The sequence below is a fragment of the Oncorhynchus masou genome, chromosome 31, assembly GCF_036934945.1.
Source record: "Oncorhynchus masou masou isolate Uvic2021 chromosome 31, UVic_Omas_1.1, whole genome shotgun sequence".
NCBI classification, from domain to species: domain Eukaryota; kingdom Metazoa; phylum Chordata; class Actinopteri; order Salmoniformes; family Salmonidae; genus Oncorhynchus; species Oncorhynchus masou.
In genome coordinates, this window is record NC_088242.1 from 100,533,484 (window position 1) to 100,555,725 (window position 22,242).

At 47.6% G+C, this 22,242-nt stretch overlaps 2 protein-coding genes across 2 annotated transcripts in view; both read right to left on the reverse strand.

The window, feature by feature from the left end:
• Positions 1-22,242, reverse strand: part of chst7 (carbohydrate (N-acetylglucosamine 6-O) sulfotransferase 7) — a 205,363-nt gene that overhangs the window by 158,676 nt on the left and 24,445 nt on the right. The window lies entirely within an intron of this gene.
• Positions 1-22,242, reverse strand: part of slc9a7 (solute carrier family 9 member 7) — a 105,305-nt gene that overhangs the window by 81,969 nt on the left and 1,094 nt on the right. Inside the window, exons 2-8 of the mRNA XM_064952670.1 lie at positions 15,978-16,180; positions 13,924-14,001; positions 3,583-3,659; positions 3,395-3,507; positions 3,116-3,221; positions 839-980; positions 436-541 (exon numbers count right to left, since the gene is read on the reverse strand). Of these exons, the coding sequence (XP_064808742.1) occupies positions 436-541; positions 839-980; positions 3,116-3,221; positions 3,395-3,507; positions 3,583-3,659; positions 13,924-14,001; positions 15,978-16,180 (825 nt within the window). The remainder of the gene's footprint in view (positions 1-435; positions 542-838; positions 981-3,115; positions 3,222-3,394; positions 3,508-3,582; positions 3,660-13,923; positions 14,002-15,977; positions 16,181-22,242) is intronic.

Consider the following 22,242-nt stretch of genomic DNA (forward strand, 5'->3'; position numbering starts at 1 on the left):
CAGCACCTTAATCCTCATATTGTTTTGTTCTGTGCTCTGCTCTTTCTTTAGCAGAATCTGTAAAACATTTACTGCAGCCAGTGTGCTGACCATACTGTGTATATTACCAAACAGCATCCTATTCCCTATATAGTGCACTACTTTTGACCAGAGCCATATGCACTTTATAGGGAATAAGGTGCTGTGGGGTAGCCTAGTGGTTAGAGCGTTGGACTAGTAGCTGGAAGGTTGCAAGTTCAAACCCCCGAGCTGACAAGGTACAAATCTGTCGTTCTGCCCAGTTAACCCACTGTTCCTAGGCCGTCATTAAAAATAAGACTTTGTTCTTAACTGACTTGCCTGGTTAAATAAAGGTAAAATTGAAAATTAAAAAATAAAAATTAACATTTGGGATGCAAACAGAGCCCCTCTTAACCCCTCCACCCCGGTCCTGACCTGTGAACCCGCAGGCCTCGGCCAATAGGAAGGTGCTCCAGGACATGAGGAAGAAGAGGGCCGTCTCCAGCAGAGGGAAACAGTGCAGCTTGGTGAACTTGGTCACGTAGAGACAGAGTTAGAGAATCAGAACATTTCACAAACACTATTGCCATTGCTTCGGAGGACACTACTATACTCTATAGCCAGTGTACTGAATATGCTGTTAATAAAGTTATCTTTTAGAAATGTAAACAAAAACAAGTTGTGGTAATCTTTCAGGTAAGGATGAGGGCAGTGACCTCTTCAGACTAGCTAAAACATGACTCTTTCCACCCAACAACATAAACAAGCAGCACCCTTTGTCAGTGATTTGAGTTACTAGATCCCCATGTTGTGTAGTGATGTTTCAGTAGAAGGATATGAGGGCAGTGACCACTCCAGTGATGGCTCCCATGGCGAAGGATCCACTGAAGATGCCCAGGAAAACCCCCACTGACTTGAAGAAGGCTGTGGCATCGAAGGTGTGTGTGCTGGCTCCAGCAGGCTGATAGGCTACAATAGACCTGGAACAAAGAAACAGGACACAGAACTTCCAGTCAACACTTTCATCCATCAAATATCCTGTTTCACAGGTGGTGGGCACAATATGTTTCACAGGTGGTGGGCACAATATGTTTCACAGGTGGTGGGCACAATATGTTTCACAGGTGGTGGGCACAATATGTTTCACAGGTGGTGGGAACAATATGTTTCACAGGTGGTGGGCACAATATGTTTCACAGGTGGTGGGCACAATATGTTTCACAGGTGGTGGGCACAATATGTTTCACAGGTGGTGGGCACAATATGTTTCACAGGTGGTGGGCACAATATGTTTCACAGGTGGTGGGCACAATATGTTTCACAGGTGGTGGGCACAATATGTTTCACAGGTGGTGGGCACAATATGTTTCACAGGTGGTGGGCACAATATGTTTCACAGGTGGTGGGCACAATATGTTTCACAGACACAATACGTTTGTTTCACAGGTGGCAGGTAGCCTAGCGGTTAGAGCATTGGGCCTGTAAGTGAAAGGTCGCTGCTTTTGTATACCCTGCCGACAAGGTGAAAAATATGTTGAAATGCCCTTGAGCAAGACACTTAACACCAATTTGCTCCAGAGGCAGCATACTACACTGAACAAATATGAACACCGAACATGTACAGTTTTGGTCCCATGTTTCATGAGCTGAAAGATAATTTATCCACCTGACAGGTGTGGCATATCAAAAAGCTGATTAAAAACAGCATGACCATTACATAGGTGCACCTTGTTCTGGGGACAATAAAAGGCCACTTTAAAATGTGCCGTTGTGTCACACAACACAACAGATGTCTCAAGTTGACAGAGCGTGCAACTGGCATTCTGACTGCAGGAATGTCCAGCAGAGCTGTTACCAGAGAACCTAATGTTAATTCTTATCATAAACTGCCTCCAAAGTCATTGAAGAGAATTTTGCAGCGCATCCAACTGGCCTCACAACCGCAGGCCTCGTGTAACCATGCCAACCTAGGACCTCCACATCCGGCTCCTTCACCTCAGACCATGTGTAACCACGCCAACCCAGGACCTCCACATCCGGCTCCTTCACCTCAGGCCACCACGCCAACTCAGGATTCCACCTCAGGCCTCGTGTAACCACGCCAACCTAGGACCTCCACATCCGGCTCCTTCACCTCAGGCCTCGTGTAACCACGCCAACCCAGGACCTCCACATCTGGCTCCTTCACCTCAGGCCTCGTGTAACCACGCCAACCTAGGACCTCCACATCTGGCTCCTTCACCTCAGGCCTCGTGTAACCACGCCAACCTAGGACCTCCACATCCGGCTCCTTCACCTCAGGCCTCGTAACCACGCCAACCCAGGACCTCCACATCCGGCTCCTTCACCTCAGGCCACCACGCCAACTCAGGATTCCACCTCAGGCCAATGTGTAACCACGCCAACCCAGGACCTCCACATCTGGCTCCTTCACCTCAGGCCTCGTGTAACCACGCCAACCTAGGACCTCCACATCCGGCTCCTTCACCTCAGGCCTCGTGTAACCACGCCAACCCAGGACCTCCACATCTGGCTCCTTCACCTCAGGCCTCGTGTAACCACGCCAACCTAGGACCTCCACATCCGGCTCCTTCACCTCAGGCCTCGTGTAACCACGCCAACCCAGGACCTCCACATCTGGCTCCTTCACCTGCGGGATCGTCTGAGGAGTATTTCTGTCTGTAAAAGCCCTTTTGTTGGGGAAAAACCACCCCTGTCCAGCCATGTGAAATCCATAGATTAGTGCCTAAATAATTTATTTCAATTGGCTGATTTCTTAATATGAACAGTAACTCAGGGAAAAAAATGTATTGTTTCATGTTGCGTTCATATTTTTGTTCAGTATACTATGGCTGACCCAGTAAAACACCACATTTCACTGCACCATCCAACGTGTGACAATAAAACCTTTTTTAATTGTATCATACACTTTCACATAACACCTGATGTGTCATTGCAGCTGCACCACACTAGGACTTCCAGCAGGGGGTAGTAGAGTGCCAGCTCTGAGACAGACAGACAGAGCGAGACAGAGACACACAGAGCGAGAGAGACAGAGCGAGAGAGACAGAGCGAGAGAGCGCTGGGAGGAGAGAGGAGGAGCACGGTAACTTACGAGGAGAGGACGATGGCCACCGCGTCGTTCATGACACTCTCTCCAAACAGCAGGGCATAAAGATCCACATCTGCATGGAGCTCATTGAAGATGGCCAGCACCGTCACTGAAATACACACACACACTTAAGAGAGTTGAGGAGCAACGTGTTGCTTGCTAGGATGTACCATGACCATCCTTGTAGTGAACTAGGAGGGATGAGGACGGACTGCAGAGGTATGCTCCTGGAGGCTTGTCGAGAGCCACTGGGATGAGGTGGTGAGGAGCTCCAGTGCCTACCTGGGTCAGTGGCAGAGACGATGGCTCCAAAGAAAAGACAGTCTGTGTAGTAGAACTTGTTAGTCAGCTGCCCTATGAACTGCATCAGCTTCACCACTCCATACATCAGGTTTCTGAAGAGAGGAGAGGACTAGAAGAGCTCCATACCAGACATGATCGAAATCAGTCCCAACAATACACTGACTCACCCAATGACGAAGCATGAGATAGCTGTTCCTAGGAAGGCATAGGTTATGATGGAGCCCAGGTTCCTGAAGAAGTGTCTCTGGAAAAAGAGAAGGGATATTATAATCGCTAGGCAACATCATAGAATGTAGAGGTCAGTGTGTGATCTACATGGGCATTAAATAAACATTGATTTCTGTGCCATTGATGTCAGCCAGCCCCACAAGAGGGCCTCGGTGTGCAGGGAGAGGGTTGCCTGTCATCTCCCCTCACAAGAGGGCCTTGGTGAGAAGGAAGAGGGTTGCCGGTCATCTTCCCTCAGAGAGAAACTTGCAGTCTTTCCTCTGGGTCCCTTCTAGCCACCAGCCATTAGTGACCTGGTCACTCCCTCTACAACAGACCCTCCTACCAATGGGGGTGTGACTGGACTGGCAGGAGAACACCGAACAATCTGACAACGGCTCACCTTTTAGTAGGTACATTTCTATGGCAATGAAACATTCAGAACGAACCTGCTCTGGGGCAGGCTAACTAAGGTATAATCTATTTATCTTGAATGAACAGAGCTCCGGGCAGCCGAGCGGAAATGGAGGAAAACTCGCCTCCCTGCGGACCTGGCATCCTTTCACTCCCTCCTCTCTACATTTTCCTCCTCTGTCTCTGCTGCTAAAGCCACTTTCTACCACTAAATTCCAAGCATCTGCCTCTAACCCTAGGAAGCTCTTTGCCACCTTCTCCTCCCTCCTGAATCCTCCTCCCCCTCCCCCCCCCTCCTCCCTCTCTGCAGATGACTTCGTCAACCATTTTGAAAAGAAGGTCGACGACATCCGATCCTCGTTTGCTAAGTCAAACGACACCGCTGGTTCCGCTCACACTGCCCTACCCTGTGCTCTGACCTCTTTCTCCCCTCTCTCTCCAGATGAAATCTCGCTTCTTGTGACGGCCGGCCGCCCAACAACCTGCCCGCTTGACCCTATCCCCTCCTCTCTTCTCCAGACCATTTCCGGAGACCTTCTCCCTTACCTCACCCCGCTCATCAACTCATCCCTGACCGCTGGCTACGTCCCTTCCGTCTTCAAGAGAGCGAGAGTTGCACCCCTTCTGAAAAAACCTACACTCGACCCCTCCGATGTCAACAACTACAGACCAGTAACCCTTCTTTCTTTTCTCTCCAAAACTCTTGAACGTGCCGTCCTTGGCCAGCTCTCCCGCTATCTCTCAGAATGACCTTCTTGATCCAAATCAGTCAGGTTTCAAGACTAGTCATTCAACTGAGACTGCTCTTCTCTGTATCACGGAGGCGCTCCGCACTGCTAAAGCTAACTCTCTCTCCTCTGCTCTCATCCTTCTAGACCTATCGGCTGCCTTCGATACTGTGAACCATCAGATCCTCCTCTCCACCCTCTCCGAGTTGGGCATCTCCGGCGCGGCCCACGCTTGGATTGCGTCCTACCAGGTGGCGTGGCGAGAATCTGTCTCCTCGCCACGCGCTCTCACCACTGGTGTCCCCCAGGGCTCTGTTCTAGGCCCTCTCCTATTCTCGCTATACACCAAGTCACTTGGCTCTGTCATAACCTCACATGGTCTCTCCTATCATTGCTATGCAGACGACACACAATTAATCTTCTCCTTTCCCCCTTCTGATGACCAGGTGGCGAATCGCATCTCTGCATGTCTGGCAGACATATCAGTGTGGATGACGGATCACCACCTCAAGCTGAACCTCGGCAAGACGGAGCTGCTCTTCCTCCCGGGGAAGGACTGCCCGTTCCATGATCTCGCCATCACGGTTGACAACTCCATTGTGTCCTCCTCCCAGAGCGCTAAGAACCTTGGCGTGATCCTGGACAACACCCTGTCGTTCTCAACCAACATCATGGCGGTGGCCCGTTCCTGTAGGTTCATGCTCTACAACATCCGCAGAGTACGACCCTGCCTCACACAGGAAGCGGCGCAGGTCCTAATCCAGGCACTTGTCATCTCCCGTCTGGATTACTGCAACTCGCTGTTGGCTGGGCTCCCTGCCTGTGCCATTAAACCCCTACAACTCATCCAGAACGCCGCAGCCCGTCTGGTGTTCAACCTTCCCAAGTTCTCTCACGTCACCCCGCTCCTCCGCTCTCTCCACTGGCTTCCAGTTGAAGCTCGCATCCGCTACAAGGCCATGGTGCTTGCCTACGGAGCTGTGAGGGGAACGGCACCGCAGAACCTCCAGGCTCTGATCAGGCCCTACACCCAAACAAGGGCACTGCGTTCATCCACCTCTGGCCTGCTCGCCTCCCTACCACTGAGGAAGTACAGTTCCCGCTCAGCCCAGTCAAAACTGTTCGCTGCTCTGGCCCCCCAATGGTGGAACAAACTCCCTCACGATGCCAGGACAGCAGAGTCAATCACCACCTTCCGGAGACACCTGAAACCGCACCTCTTCAAGTAATACCTAGGATAGGATAAGTAATCCTTCTCACCCCCCCCCCCCCTTAAATGATTTAGATGCACTATTGTAAAGTGGCTGTTCCACTGGATGTCAGAAGGTGAATTCACCAATTTGTAAGTCGCTCTGGATAAGAGCGTCTGCTAAATGACTTAAATGTAAATGTAAGTGTCAGACATGAGTTGAGGACCAATCAAATCCCCTCCCTCTCACAAAGACCGTGCCACCTTCATTTGAGGGAGACAAATTATTCCATATTTTATGAATGAAATGTGTAAAAAAATGTAATGTTGAAATACCACATGGCCTCCTGAGTGGAACAGTTTTATATTATTTCACCTCTATTTAACCAGGTAGGCTAGTTGAGAACACCTTTATTTAACCAGGTAGGCTAGTTGAGAACACCTCTATTTAACCAGGTAGGCTAGTTGAGAACACCTTTATTTAACCAGGTAGGCTAGTTGAGAACACCTCTATTTAACCAGGTAGGCTAGTTGAGAACACCTCTATTTAACCAGGTAGGCTAGTTGAGAACACCTCTATTTAACCAGGTAGGCTAGTTGAGAACAACTCTATTTAACCAGGTAGGCTAGTTGAGAACACCTTTATTTAACCAGGTAGGCTAGTTGAGAACACCTTTATTTAACCAGGTAGGCTAGTTGAGAACACCTTTATTTAACCAGGTAGGCAGGTTGAGAACACCTCTATTTAACCAGGTAGGCTAGTTGAGAACACCTCTATTTAACCAGGTAGGCTAGTTGAGAACAAGTTCTCATTTACAACTGCGACCTGGCCAAGATAAAGCATAGCAGTGTGAACAGACAACACAGAGTTACACATGGAGTAAACAATTAACAAGTCAATAACACAGTAGAAAAAAAGGGGAGTCTATATACATTGTGTGCAAAAGGCATGAGGTAGGCGAATAACTACAATTTTGCAGATTAGCACTGGAGTGATAAATGATCAGATGGTCATGTACAGGTAGAGATACTGGTGTGCAAAAGAGCAGAAAAGTAAATAAATAAAAACAGTATGGGGATGAGGTAGGTAAAAATGGGTGGGCTATTTACCAATAGATTATGTACAGCTGCAGCGATCGGTTAGCTGCTCAGATAGCAGATGTTTGAAGTTGGTGAGGGAGATAAGTCTCCAACTTCAGCAATTTTTGCAATTCGTTCCAGTCACAGGCAGCAGAGAACTGGAACGAAAGACGGCCAAATGAGGTGGTGTTTTCTTTAGGGATGATCAGTGAGATACACCTGCTGGAGCGCGTGCTACGGGTGGGTGTTGCCATCGTGACCAGTGAACTGAGATAAGGCGGAGCTTTACCTAGCATGGACTTGTAGATGACCTGGAGCCAGTGGGTCTGGCGACAAATATGTAGCGAGGGCCAGCCGACTAGAACATACAGGTCGCAGTGGTGGGTGGTATAGGGTGCTTTAGTGACAAAACGGATGGCACTGTGATTACTCAGCAAACTGGATGCAGTTTGAGTGTTGGAAGCTATTTTGTAGATGACATCGCCGAAGTCGAGGATCGGTAGGATAGTCAGTTTTACTAGGGTAAGTTTGGCAGCATGAGTGAAGGAGGCTTTGTTGCGGAATAGAAAGCCGACTCTAGATTTGATTTTAGAATGGAGATGTTTGATATGAGTCTGGAAGGAGAGTTTACAGTCTAGCCAGACACCTAGGTACTTATAGATGTCCACATATTCAAGGTCGGAACCATCCAGGGTGGTGATGCTAGTCGGGCGTGCGGGTGCAGGCAGCGAACGGTTGAAAAGCATGCATTTGGTTTTACTAGCATTTAAGAGCAGTTGGAGGCCACGGAAGGAGTGTTGTATGGCATTGAAGCTCGTTTGGAGGTTAGATAGCACAGTGTCCAAGGACGGGCCGGAAGTATACAGAATGGTGTCGTCTGCGTAGAGGTGGATCAGGGAATCGCCCGCAGCAAGAGCAACATCATTGATATATACAGAGAAAAGAGTCGGCCCGAGAATTGAACCCTGTGGCACCCCCATAGAGAGTGCCAGAGGACCGGACAGCATGCCCTCCGATTTGACACACTGAACTCTGTCTGCAAAGTAGTTGGTGAACCAGGCAAGGCAGTCATCAGAAAAACCGAGGCTACTGAGTCTGCCGATAAGAATATGTTGATTGACAGAGTCGAAAGGCTTGGCCAGGTCGATGAAGACGGCTGCACAGTACTGTCTTTTATCGATGGCGGTTATGATATCGTTTAGTACCTTGAGCGTGGCTGAGATGTAACCGTGACCGGCTCGGAAACCAGATTGCACAGTGGAGAAGATACGGTGGGATTCGAGATGGTCAGTGACCTGTTTGTTGACTTGGCTTTCGAAGACCTTAGATAGGCAGGACATGATAGATATAGGTCTGTAACAGTTTGGGTCCAGGGTGTCTCCCCCTTTGAAGAGGGGATGACAGCAGCAGCTTTCCAATCCTTGGGGATCTCAGACGATATGAGAGGTTGAACAGGCTGGTAATAGGGGTTGCGACAATGGCGGCGGATAGTTTCAGAAATAGAGGGTCCAGATTGTCAAGCCCAGCTGGTTTGTACGGGTCCAGGTTTTGCAGCTCTTTCAGAACATCTGCTATCTGGATTTGGGTAAAGGAGAACCTGGAGAGGCTTGGGCGAGTAGCTGCGGGGGGGGGGCGGAGCTGTTGGCCGAGGTTGGAGTAGCCAGGCGGAAGGCATGGCCAGCCGTTGAGAAATGCTTGTTAAAGTTTTCTATAATCATGGATTTATCGGTGGTGACCGTGTTACCTAGCCTCAGTGCAGTGGGCAGCTGGGAGGAGGTGCTCTTGTTCTCCATGGACTTCACAGTGTCCCAGAACTTTTTGGAGTTGGAGCTACAGGATGCAAATTTCTGCCTGAAGAAGCTGGCCTTAGCTTTCCTGACTGACTGCGTGTATTGGTTCCTGACTTCCCTGAACAGTTGCATATCGCGGGGACTATTCGATGCTATTGCAGTCCGCCACAGGTGTTTTTGTGCTGGTCGAGGGCAGTCAGGTCTAGAGTGAACCAAGGGCTATATCTGTTCTTAGTTCTGCATTTTTTGAACGGAGCACGCTTATCTAAAATGGTGGGAAGTTACTTTTAAATAATAACCAGGCATCCTCAACTGACGGGATGAGGTCAATGTCCTTCCAGGATACCCGGGCCAGGTCGATTAGAAAGGCCTGCTCACAGAAGTGTTTTAGGGAGCGTTTGACAGTGATGAGGGGTGGTCGTTTGACTGTGGATCCGTAGCAGATACAGGCAATGAGGCAGTGATCGCTGAGATCCTGGTTGAAGACAGCGGAGGTGTATTTGGAGGGCCAGTTGGTCAGGATGACGTCTATGAGGGTGCCCTTGTTTACAGAGTACAGGGTTCCTTGATGATTTGTGTGAGATTGAGGGCATCAAGCTTAGATTGTTGGACTGCCGGGGTGTGAAGCATATCCCAGTTTAGGTCACCTAACAGAACAATCTCTGAAGCTAGATGGGGGGCGATCAATTCACAAATGGTGTCCAGGGCACAGCTGGGAGCTGAGGGGGGGGGGGGGGGTCGGTAGCAGGCGGCAACAGTGAGAGACTTATTTCTGGAGAGAGTAATTTTCAAAATTAGTAGTTCGAACTGTTTGGGTATGGACCTGGAAAGTATGACATTACTTTGCAGGCTCTCTCTGCAGTAGACTGCAACTCCTCCCCCTTTGGCAGTTCTATCTTGACGGAAAATGTTACAGTTGGGTATGGAAATCTCTGAATTTTTGGTGGCCTTCCTGAGCCAGGATTCAGACACGGCAAGGACATCAGGGTTAGCAGTGGTCTTAAACGCTGGCCTCCTGAGTGGAACAGTGGACTTAGACACTGCATCTCAGTGCTAGCTGTGCCACTGGAGTGTCACGCCCTGACCTAAGATATCTCTGTTTTCTTTATATTTTGGTTAGGTCAGGGTGTGACTAGGGTGGATATGCTAGTTTTTGTATTGTCTAGGGGTTTTGTATGTCTAGGGTTTTGTAGGTCTAGGTGATTTGTATGTTTATAGTGGCCTGATATGGTTCCCAATCAGAGTCAGCTGTTTATCGTTGTCTCTGATTGGGGATCATATTTAGGTTGCCATTTCCTTTTGGTGTTTTTGGGATCTTGTCTGTTTAGTTGCCTGTCAGCACTCATTTGTATAGCTTCACATGTCGTTTTGTTGTTTTGTTAGATTGTTCAGTGTTCTTTCTTTATTAAAAGAAGAATGTACGAATACCACGCTGCACCTTGGTCTCCTTCATATAACGAACGTGACAGAAGATCCCACCAAAAATGGACCAAGCAGCGTGTTCAGGAAGAGTGGACTTGGGAGGAAATCCTGGATGGAGCAGGACCCTGGACGCAGGCTGGGGATTATCGCCTTCCAAAGGAGGAAATAGAGGCAGCGAAAGTAGAACGGCAAAGTTACGAGGAGTTATACCAACGAGGTAGGCCACAGAAACCCCAAGATAAGGGGCACATGGAGCAGTCGGCAGGGCCAAGGAGCAAACCAGAGCCAATCAGGGAGTCGGATGAGGAGTTCGACGCAAGATTCCGGAGAGAGGTGCTCGCATTGAGAGCGCTACAGAACGGGCGTGCTGAGGTGTGTGTCATCAGCCCGGTACCACCAGTGTCGGCACCATGCATCAGGCCTCCTGTGCACCTCCTCAGTGCAGAGCCTCCGGCGCCGGGCCACCGGCCGGAGCCTCCAACGCCGGGCCACCGGCCGGAGCCTCCAACGCCGGGCCACCGGCCGGAGCCTCCAACGCCGGGCCACCGGCCGGAGCCTCCAACGCCGGGCCACCGGCCGGAGCCTCCAATCAAGTTGTAGAAGCATCAAGATGATCAATGGAAATAGGATGCACCGGAGCTCAATTTCGAGTCTCATAGCAAAACATCTGAATACTTAATGCAAATAGGTATTTCCGCATGAACACATTTGTTCTCCCGTTTCTGCTTCGTCATTAATGGGTATTGTGTGTAGATTGATGAGATGTTTTTGAATCCATTGTAGAATACTGGAAAAGGGGTCTAAATACATTCCGATGGCACTGTGTGTACGGGATAGATCGTCTAACGAAATGCTTACTTGCATGTTCCTTCTCAACAAGGCAACAATATAAAATAACACATACACGCACAATTAAAAGCCTAATAGAGTTAGCGGCAGGTGGATGAAAGGACTAACTAAACTAAAATCCAGCTACACTGGCAATAGCTAGAGGCAGGCTAGCTGGCGATAGCTAGAGACCGGCTGACTGAGCCGGTTAGAACCCATCTACATGGAAATGTGTGCAGGCCTACATAGGAGAAGGTCGGAAATAGTGGGACTTTTAGTCGTGGTCTTTTTTATGTGCTATTTCCTGTTATGTTTTATGTCCTACAACTTGGACCACATTGAAAATACCTGGTTTACACTGTCATTCTCTGGGTTTCTTGTACTCTTAAATACTGTTTTAAAAACGGTACAACTTGTTTAACCCAAAATAAAAAAATATAATCAACTATGGTTAGATTGGATATAGATCGATAGGCTGTTTGTCTAACTGGACAGACAGGCCACCGGGAGGTGGACAGACAGGCCACCGGGAGGTGGACAGACAGGCCACCGGGAGGTGGACAGACAGGCCACCGGGGGTAGTGCAGGCCACCATAGGGGTAGTGCACTACTGTTGACCAGGGCCCATAGGGGTAGTGCACTACTGTTGACCAGGGCCCATAGGGGTAGTGTTGACCAGGGCCCATAGGGGTAGTGTTGACCAGGGCCCATAGGGGTAGTGTTGACCAGGGCCCATAGGGGTAGTGTTGACCAGGGCCCATAGGGGTAGTGTTGACCAGGGCCCATAGGGGTAGTGTTGACCAGGGCCCATAGGGGTAGTGTTGACCAGGGCCCATAGGGGTAGTGTTGACCAGGGCCCATAGGGGTAGTGTTGACCAGGGCCCATAGGGGTAGTGTTGACCAGGGCCCATAGGGGTAGTGTTGACCAGGGCCCATAGGGGTAGTGTTGACCAGGGCCCATAGGGGTAGTGTTGACCAGGGCCCATAGGGGTAGTGTTGACCAGGGCCCATAGGGGTAGTGTTGACCAGGGCCCATAGGGGTAGTGTTGACCAGGGCCCATAGGGGTAGTGCACTACTGTTGACCAGGGCCCATAGGGGTAGTGCACTACTGTTGACCAGGGCCCATAGGGGTAGTGCACTACTGTTGACCAGGGCCCATAGGGGTAGTGCACTACTGTTGACCAGGGCCCATAGGGGTAGTGCACTACTGTTGACAAGGGCCCATAGGGGTAGTGCACTACTGTTGACCAGGGCCCATAGGGGTAGTGCACTACTGTTGACCAGGGCCCATATAGGGGTAGTGTACTACTGTTGACCAGGGCCCATAGGGGTAGTGCTCTACTGTTGACCAGGGCCCATAGGGGTAGTGCTCTACTGTTGACCAGGGCCCATAGGGGTAGTGCTCTACTGTTGACCAGGGCCCATAGGGGTAGTGCACTACTGTTGACCAGGGCCCATAGGGGTAGTGCACTACTGTTGACCAGGGCCCATAGGGGTAGTGCACTACTGTTGACCAGGGCCCATATAGGGGTAGTGCACTACTGTTGACCAGGGCCCATAGGGGTAGTGCTCTACTGTTGACCAGGGCCCATAGGGGTAGTGCACTACTGTTGACCAGGGCCTATAGGGGTAGTGCACTACTGTTGACCAGGGCCCATAGGGGTAGTGCACTACTGTTGACCAGGGCCCATAGGGGTAGTGCACTACTGTTGACCAGGGCCCATAGGGGTAGTGTTGACCAGGGCCCATAGGGGTAGTGCACTACTGTTGACCAGGGCCCATAGGGGTAGTGTTGACCAGGGCCCATAGGGGTAGTGCACTACTGTTGACCAGGGCCCATAGGGGTAGTGCACTACTGTTGACCAGGGCCCATAGGGGTAGTGCACTACTGTTGACCAGGGCCCATAGGGGTAGTGCACTACTGTTGACCAGGGCCTATAGGGGTAGTGCACTACTGTTGACCAGGGCCCATAGGGGTAGTGCACTACTGTTGACCAGGGCCCATAGGGGTAGTGCACTACTGTTGACCAGGGCCCATAGGGGTAGTGCACTACTGTTGACCAGGGCCCATAGGGGTAGTGTTGACCAGGGCCCATAGGGGTAGTGCACTACTGTTGACCAGGGCCCATAGGGGTAGTGCACTACTGTTGACAAGGGCCCATAGGGGTAGTGCACTACTGTTGACCAGGGCCCATAGGGGTAGTGTTGACCAGGGCCCATAGAGCACTATTTAGGGAATAGGGTGCCATTTGGGATGCAGACAAAGACGTGTGGTCTCGACTTCCTCCCAGAAGGGCGATACTCTAAAAGGCTGGCCAATGAGAGGGCTCCCCTGTCTACAGTATGTCCAATCAGAGATCTCGTTGTTGCAGCAGATCAGCCCATTCTGAACCACAGTAGATGACCAGATCAGGTTGAGCGCCTTGCTACAGTAGTTAACCCTTTAATATCAGTAACAATGTCCTGAGTCAACTGAACACTGTTGCGATGTTGAGAAACCTGGACAGTTCTTACATGCTACTCCCTAGAAGACAATACTGGCCAATCTGAAGTCAGAAATTACACCAGAATAACATGTCACATGTTCCCGAGTGACGGAGCGGGCTAAGGCACTGCATCTCAGTGCTCGAGGCTCTGGTTCCATCACGGGCTGTATCACAACCGGCCGTGATCCGGAGTCCCATGGTGCGGCGCACAATTTTCCCAGCGTCATCCGGGTTTAGGGTAGGGTTTGGCCGGGGTAGGTAGTCAATGTAAAATAAGAATGTTCTTAACTGACTTGACTAGTTAAATGAAAAGTTGTAAAAAAAATACAGAATACAAATACAAATGTTAAAGCTGTCACTTACCTTTTTGAGACTATATCCAGCATGGAAAATGATTGGAGGTAGCAGTATATTGAAGAATACTTCAGGGTCAAAGGTAACCTGTACATTTAGGAGAAAAACATGTATGTAAACAGATCAATCCTAAACAAGTTGCTATTCGCCAGCTAATACACTGCTGAGATGCAGACTGATGACAGAGGTTACATTGTAAAGCACTGCCAACAAGGGCTGCTTGTATTCAAATACTTAGCGAGCCAGGACTGTACAGACAACCACAGATTCAGGATGCAGACTGACATGAACACAGGTTGGACTGGAGGGGGGGGTTATACAGTTCAGTTGTGTTTAGTCAGTAGTTGGGGGGTTATACAGTTCAGTTGTGTTTAGTCAGTAGTTGGGGGGTTATACAGTTCAGTTGTGTTTAGTCAGTAGTTGGGGGGGTTATACAGTTCAGTTGTGTTTAGTCAGTAGTTGGGGGGGGGTTATACAGTTCAGTTGTGTTTAGTCAGTAGTTGGGGGGGGTTATACAGTTCAGTTGTGTTTAGTCAGTAGTTGGGGGGGGGGGTTATACAGTTCAGTTGTGTTTAGTCAGTAGTTGGGGGGGGGTTATACAGTTCAGTTGTGTTTAGTCAGTAGTTGGGGGGGGGGTTATACAGTTCAGTTGTGTTTAGTCAGTAGTTGGGGAGGGGTTAAACAGTTCAGTTGTGTTTAGTCAGTAGTTGGGGGGTTATACAGTTCAGTTGTGTTTAGTCAGTAGTTGGGGGGGGTTATACAGTTCAGTTGTGTTTAGTCAGTAGTTGGGGGGGGGGTTATACAGTTCAGTTGTGTTTAGTCAGTAGTTGGGGGGGGGGTTATACAGTTCAGTTGTGTTTAGTCAGTAGTTGGGGGGGGGGTTATACAGTTCAGTTGTGTTTAGTCAGTAGTTGGGGGGGGGGTTATACAGTTCAGTTGTGTTTAGTCAGTAGTTGGGGGGGTTATACAGTTCAGTTGTGTTTAGTCAGTAGTTGGGGGGGGGGGGTTATACAGTTCAGTTGTGTTTAGTCAGTAGTTGGGGGGGGGTTATACAGTTCAGTTGTGTTTAGTCAGTAGTTGGGGAGGGGTTATACAGTTCAGTTGTGTTTAGTCAGTAGTTGGGGGGGGTTATACAGTTCAGTTGTGTTTAGTCAGTAGTTGGGGGGGGTTATACAGTTCAGTTGTGTTTAGTCAGTAGTTGGGGAGGGGTTAAACAGTTCAGTTGTGTTTAGTCAGTAGTTGGGGGGGGTTATACAGTTCAGTTGTGTTTAGTCAGTAGTTGGGGGGTTATACAGTTCAGTTGTGTTTAGTCAGTAGTTGGGGGGGGGGTTATACAGTTCAGTTGTGTTTAGTCAGTAGTTGGGGGGGGTTATACAGTACAGTTGTGTTTAGTCAGTAGTTGGGGGGGTTATACAGTTCAGTTGTGTTTAGTCAGTAGTTGGGGGGGGTTATACAGTTCAGTTGTGTTTAGTCAGTAGTTGGGGGGGGTTATACAGTTCAGTTGTGTTTAGTCAGTAGTTGGGGGGTTATACAGTTCAGTTGTGTTTAGTCAGTAGTTGGGGGGGTTATACAGTTCAGTTGTGTTTAGTCAGTAGTTGGGGGGGGTTATACAGTTCAGTTGTGTTTAGTCAGTAGTTGGGGGGGGTTATACAGTTCAGTTGTGTTTAGTCAGTAGTTGGGGGGGGGGGGGGTTATACAGTTCAGTTGTGTTTAGTCAGTAGTTGGGGGGGGGGGGGTTATACAGTTCAGTTGTGTTTAGTCAGTAGTTGGGGGGGGGTTATACAGTTCAGTTGTGTTTAGTCAGTAGTTGGGGGGGGTTATACAGTTCAGTTGTGTTTAGTCAGTAGTTGGGGAGGGGTTAAACAGTTCAGTTGTGTTTAGTCAGTAGTTGGGGGGGGTTATACAGTTCAGTTGTGTTTAGTCAGTAGTTGGGGAGGGGTTAAACAGTTCAGTTGTGTTTAGTCAGTAGTTTGGGGGTTATCATAACTATTATTGTGCAGCATATCATTCTGTTCCAACAGAGTGTGTGTGTGTGTGTGTGTGTGTGTGTGTATGATTGTTACCTTACGCAGCATGTCATTCTGCTCCACGTTGTGTATCTCCCTCGAGTTGATCTCTCCTTTCAGCGTGTACTCAAAGAACTTCCCACTGACGTTCAGTAGGAGCGTACTGACTGGCCCCTCCTCAAGAGAACAGCTGGGAGGAGTTTTTTTGTGGTAGCTGGTGGCTGGGATTCCATAACGCAGGATCACACCTACCAACAGTCCTGGGAAGGAGAGAGAGAGTGAGGGCGAGAGAGAGAGTGAGGGCGAGAGAGAGAGCGAGGGCGAGAGAGAGAGATACTGAGGATAGAATATCTTCACACTGCCAACATTTCTCAAACCTCGTCAGAGGCGGCTTATGGTAGTGAAATTTACATTCAATTCTCTGGCAACCGTTTTGGTGGACATTCCTGCACTCAACATGCCAATTGCACAATCCCTCAAAACATCTGTGGCATTGTGTTGTGTGACGCCTTTTATTGTCCCCAGCACAAGTTGCACCTGTGTAATGATCATGTTGTTTAATCAGCTTCTTGATATGCCACACCTGTCAGGTGGATGGATTATCTTGGCAAAGGAGGAATGCTCACTAACAGGGATGTAAACTAATTTGAGCACAACATTTGAGAGAAATAAGCTTTTTGTGCATATGTGTAACGGTTTTCTTTAGTCGAAGGAGAGGAGGACCAAAACGCAGCGTGGTGGTTATTAATGGTTCTTTAATATAGACACTATACATGAATAAACTAACAAAACAAGAAATGTGAAAAATCCAAAACAGCCCTATCTGGTGCAAACACAGAGACAGGAACAATCACCCACAAACACACAGTGAAACCCAGGCTACCTAAGTATGATTCTCAGAGACAACTAATGACACCTGCCTCTGATTGAGAACCATACTAGGCCGAAACATAGAAATACCCAAATCATAGAAAAACAGACTGCCCACCCCAACTCACGCCCTGACCATACTAAATAAAGACAAAACAAAGGAAATAAAGGTCAGAACGTGACAATATGGAACATTTCTGGGATATTTTATTTCAACTACATTATTATTACTAGCTACATTATTACTATTAGCTACATTATTATTATTATTATTACTAGCTACATTATTTTACTAACTACATTATTATTATTATTACTAGCTACATTATTATTACTAGCTACATTATTATTATTATTACAAGCTACATTATTACTACTAGCTACATTACTGCTCGCTACATTATTATTATTATTATCATCAAATCAAATGTATTTATATAGCCCTTCGTACATCAGCTGATATCTCAAAGTGCTGTACAGAAACCCAGCCTAAAACCCCAAACAGCAAGCAATGCAGGTGTAGAAGCACGGTGGCTCGGAAAAACTCCAGAGAAAGGCCAAAACCTAGGAAGAAACCTAGAGAGGAACCAGGTTATGTGGGGTGGCCAGTCCTCTTCTGGCTGTGCCGGGTGGAGATTATAACAGAACATGGCCAAGATGTTCAAATGTTCATAAATGACCAGCATGGTCAAATAATAATAAGGCAGAACAGTTGAAACTGGAGCAGCAGCACAGTCAGGTGGACTGGGGACAGCAAGGAGTCATCATGTCAGGTTGTCCTGGGGCATGGTCCTCGGGCTCAGGTTGTTGAATTATTAGCTACATTATTATTGTTATTTCTGGTTACATTATTATTATTAGCTACACCATTATAATTTATTGTTTACTACTAACTCCATTATTACTACTACCTACATTAGTATTACCATTATTATTAAATTAGTATTAATTCTACTACTAGCTACATTATTATTAATACTACTACTACTATTATTATTTCTATTATTACTAGTTACATTATTACTACTAACAACATTAATTATTATTGCTACTACTAGCTACATTATTACGAGCTAAATTATTAGTACTAATACTACTAATACCATTATTACTAACTACATTATTATTATTTATTATTATTACTAGCTAAACTATTATTATTACGACATTATCACATTTGCTAGCTAGATTATTTCTAGCTACATTATTATTATTACTGTAGCTATCATTATTAATATTTTACTATTAATATTACTACATTATCATTATTATTACTGCTTAAGTCAGTATTAGGACATTAGCATAGTCATGTCTCAGCAACACATGGCAGCTGCGTCTGTCTGTCTGTCCTCCAGCTAAGACCAGCCGGGACAGTGTGCAGTGCATCTCAAAGAGGGCCAGGCTCACACACAGACTACGCAGAGAGATAGACGGACAGATTCCGGTCCTCTAGGCAACCCCAGCAGGCTGTGGCAACCTCCTACTAATGACACCGAAGAGGCATATGCCATGTGAAACGGTTTCCAACTGACAATATGTGTTATTATCCTGCAACATGGTGCTTGACAAGGACTGAAATAGGTGCTGGTGGTAATTTTAGCCAATATTCTATCAGGAACTCAAGCAGTAGAAAATGGGATGTCCCGGGAACTCCGTTGTGGTGAGTACCTGACTATATAAAGCACAAATATTGTCCCTATGTCCACATAAGGATGCTATCACAGAACAGACTACAATTCACCTACAAATAGGCTTAGCAATGAGAGATGAGATGGAATTTTAACATTCAAAGGAAGGGTATACCAGGTGACTTTCATGCGGTTTGGATGCTATGGCCTGTCCCTGGGGCTCTACCGTCCATCCTGTGGATTGTCACTGTCCCTGGGGCTCTACCGTCCATCCTGTGGATTGTCACTGTCCCTGGGGCTCTACCGTCCATTCTGTGGATTGTCACTGTCCCTGGGGCTCTACCGTCCGTCCTGTGGATTGTCACAGTCATCGGCTTCATCAATAAGTGCATTGGATTGTCACTGTCCCGACATCGATTGTCACCCCACAGTGACCGCATCCTGTGGATTGTCATATTCCAACCAGAAGCCATGGATTACAGGCAACATCCGCACCGAGCTAAAGGCTACAGCTGCTGCTTTCAAGGAGCGGGACACTAATCTGGACGCTTAAAAGAAATCCCGCTATGCCCTCAGACGAACCATCAAATAAGCAAAGCGTCAATACAGGATTAAGATTATTATTGATGAAGCCAGTGACTGAGGGGTTATACTCCTCAATGCCATTGACATATTCCAGTCTGTGCTAGAAAAACAGCCCTGTAGCGTAGCATTCACATCATCTGACTACTTCCGTATTGAGCGAGTCACTGGTCCTGCTTTAGTATGACGGCTATGAAAAATATCCCCCTCGGCACTGCGCCAAAATGCAAACTCCTTCCGTTTGAGTTGTTATAGAAAATGTTTTTTATAACATCTCTTGGTAGATAGTGTGGTCTACAGCCTATCACGAGGTACTCTACCTCAGGCAAGCAATACCTAGAGACTTCCTTAATATTTGGCATTGCGCACCAGCTGTTATTGACAAATAGACACCCCCCCACCCCTCGTCTTACCGGAAATAGCTGTTCTGTCCTGTTGATGCCCGAAAACCAAGCCAACTGTATATGATCCATGTTGTCGTTCAGCCACGACGCGGTGAAACATAAGATATTACCGTTTTTAATGTCCCGTTGGTAAGATGGTCTTGAACGGAGCTCATTCAGTTTATTCACCTGTGATTCCACTTTGGCCAATAGAACGGATGATAGAGGCGGGTTACCCACTCGCCGACAAATTCTCACAAGGCACCCTGATTTGCACCCCCTGTATTTTCTTATTGCGAATGACGGGTATTTAGGCCTTGTCTTGGAGCAACAAAAACACACAAAATAGCACAATTGGTTAAGAGCTCGTAAAACGGCAGCCATTCTCAAGTGACTGCATGTTCGCCAACAGAACGGAGGGAAGAGAGTTTATCCACTCGCCAACGTAGTCTCGTCATGTATCCCGCACACCTCTATAACACCGCCTCTTCGATATTTCAGTGTTGGGGATTTGAGCCTGGTTGAAGTAGAAATCCTCATTCATAATCAACTTCAGTGATCGCTGTTCTGATTTCCAGATACTATTTTCAATCATAGGAAATGATGGTGGAACCATTAGGTAAAAAAATTATAATTACAATCTGCGTTAAAAAAAAAAACACAAAATTGCAGGATTGGTCAGAAGCTCATAAAATAGCTGCTATTCCCTCCAGCAACAGGAAAATTGAAATCCTCTTTTTTTATTTTACCTTTATTTAACCAGGTAGGCTAGTTGAGAACAAGTTCTCATTTACAACTGCGACCTGGCCAAGATAAAGCAAAGCAGTGCAGCACAAACAGAGTTACACATGGAGTAAACAAAACATACAATCAATAATACAGTAGAACAAAAGAAAACAAAAGTCTATATACAGTGAGTGCAAATGAGGTAAGTTAAGGAAATAAATAGGCCATGGTGGTGAAGTAATTACAATATAGCAATTAAACACTGGAATGGTAGATCGGCAGAAGATGAATGTGCAGGTAGAGATACTGGGGTGCAAAGGAGCAAAATAAATAAATACCAGTATGGGGATGAGGTAGGTAGATAGATGGGCTGTTTACAGATGGGCTATGTACAGGTGCAGTGATCTGTAAGCTGCTCTGACAGCTGGTGAGGGAGATGTGAGTCTCCAGCTTCAGAGATTTTTGCTCCAGTCATGGTCAGCAGAGAACTGGAAGGAAAGACGACCAAAGGAGGAATTGGCTTTGGGGGTGACCAGTGAGATATACCTGCTGGAGCGCTGCTACGAGTGGGTGCTGCTATGGTGACCAGTGAGCTGAGATAAGGCGGGGCTTTACCTAGCAGAGACTTGTAGATACTCGTCGCCAAACCCACTGGCTACAGGTTATGAAGCGAGGGCCAACCAACGAGAGCGTACAGGTCGCAATGGTGGGTAGTGTATGGGGCTTTGGTGACAAAACAGATGGCACTGTGATAGACTACATCCAGTTTGCTGAGTAGAGTGTTGAAGGCTATTTTGTAAATGACTTCGCTGAAGTCGAGGACCGGTAGGATGGTCAGTTTTACGAGGGTATGTTTGGCAGCATGAGTGAAGGATGCTTTGTTCCGATATTGGAAGCCGATTCTAGATTTAATTTTGGATTGGAGATGTTTAACGTGAGTCTGGAAGGAGAGTTTATAGTCTAACCAGACACCTAGGTATTTGTAGTTGTCCACATATTCTAAGTCAGAGCCGTCCAGAGAAGTGATGCTGGACATGCGAGCAGGTGCGGGCAGTGATCGATTGAATAGCATGCATTTAGTTTTACTTGCGTTTAAGAGCAGTTGGAGGCCACGGAAGGAGAGTTGTATGGCATTGAAGCTCGTCTGGAGGTTAGTTAACACAGTGTCCAAGGAGGGGCCAGAAGTATACAGAATGGTGTCGTCTGCGTAGAGGTGGATCAGAGACTCACCAGCAGCAAGAGCAACATCATTGATGTATACAGAAAATAGAGTTGGCCTGAGAATTGAACCCTGTGGCACCCCCATAGAGTGTCAGAGGTCCGGACAACAGGCTCTCCGATTTGACACACTGAACTCGATCTGAGAAGTAGTTGGGAAACCAGGCGAGGCAATCATTTGAGAAACCAAGGCTGTTGAGTCTGGTAATAAGAATGTGGTGATTGACAGAGTCGAAAGCCTTGGCCAGGTCGATGAATACGGCTGCACAGTAATGTTTCTTATCGATGGCGGTTATGATGACATTTCGAACCTTGAGCGTGGCTGAGGTGTACCCATGACCAGCTCGGGAACCAGATTGCATAGCAGAGAAGGTATGGAGGGATTCGAAATGGTCGGTAATTGGTTTGTTAACTTGGCTTTCGAAGACCTTGGAAAGACAGGGTAGGATAGATATAGGTCTGTAGCAGTTTGGGTCTAGAGTGTCACCCCCATTGAAGAGGGGGATGACGCGGCAGCTTTCCAATCTTTGGGAATCTCAGGCGATACGAAAGAGAGGTTTAACAGGCTAGTAATAGGGGTTGCAACAATTTTGGCAGATAATTTTAGAACGAGAGGGTCCAGATTGTCTAGCCCGGCTGATTTGTAGGTGTCCAGATTTTGCAGCTCTTTCAGAACATCAGCTATATGGATATGGGTGAAGGAGAAATGGTGGGGGCTTTGGCGGGTTGCTGTGGAGGGTGCTGGGCAGTTGACCAGGGTAGGGGTAGCCATGTGGAAAGCATGGCCAGCCGTAGAGAAATGCTTACTGAAATTCTCAATTATAGTGGATTTATCGGTGGTGACAGTGTTTCCTAGCCTCAGAGCAGTGGGCAGCTGGGAGGAGATGCTCTTATTCTCTAAGGGGGATAGGCTCT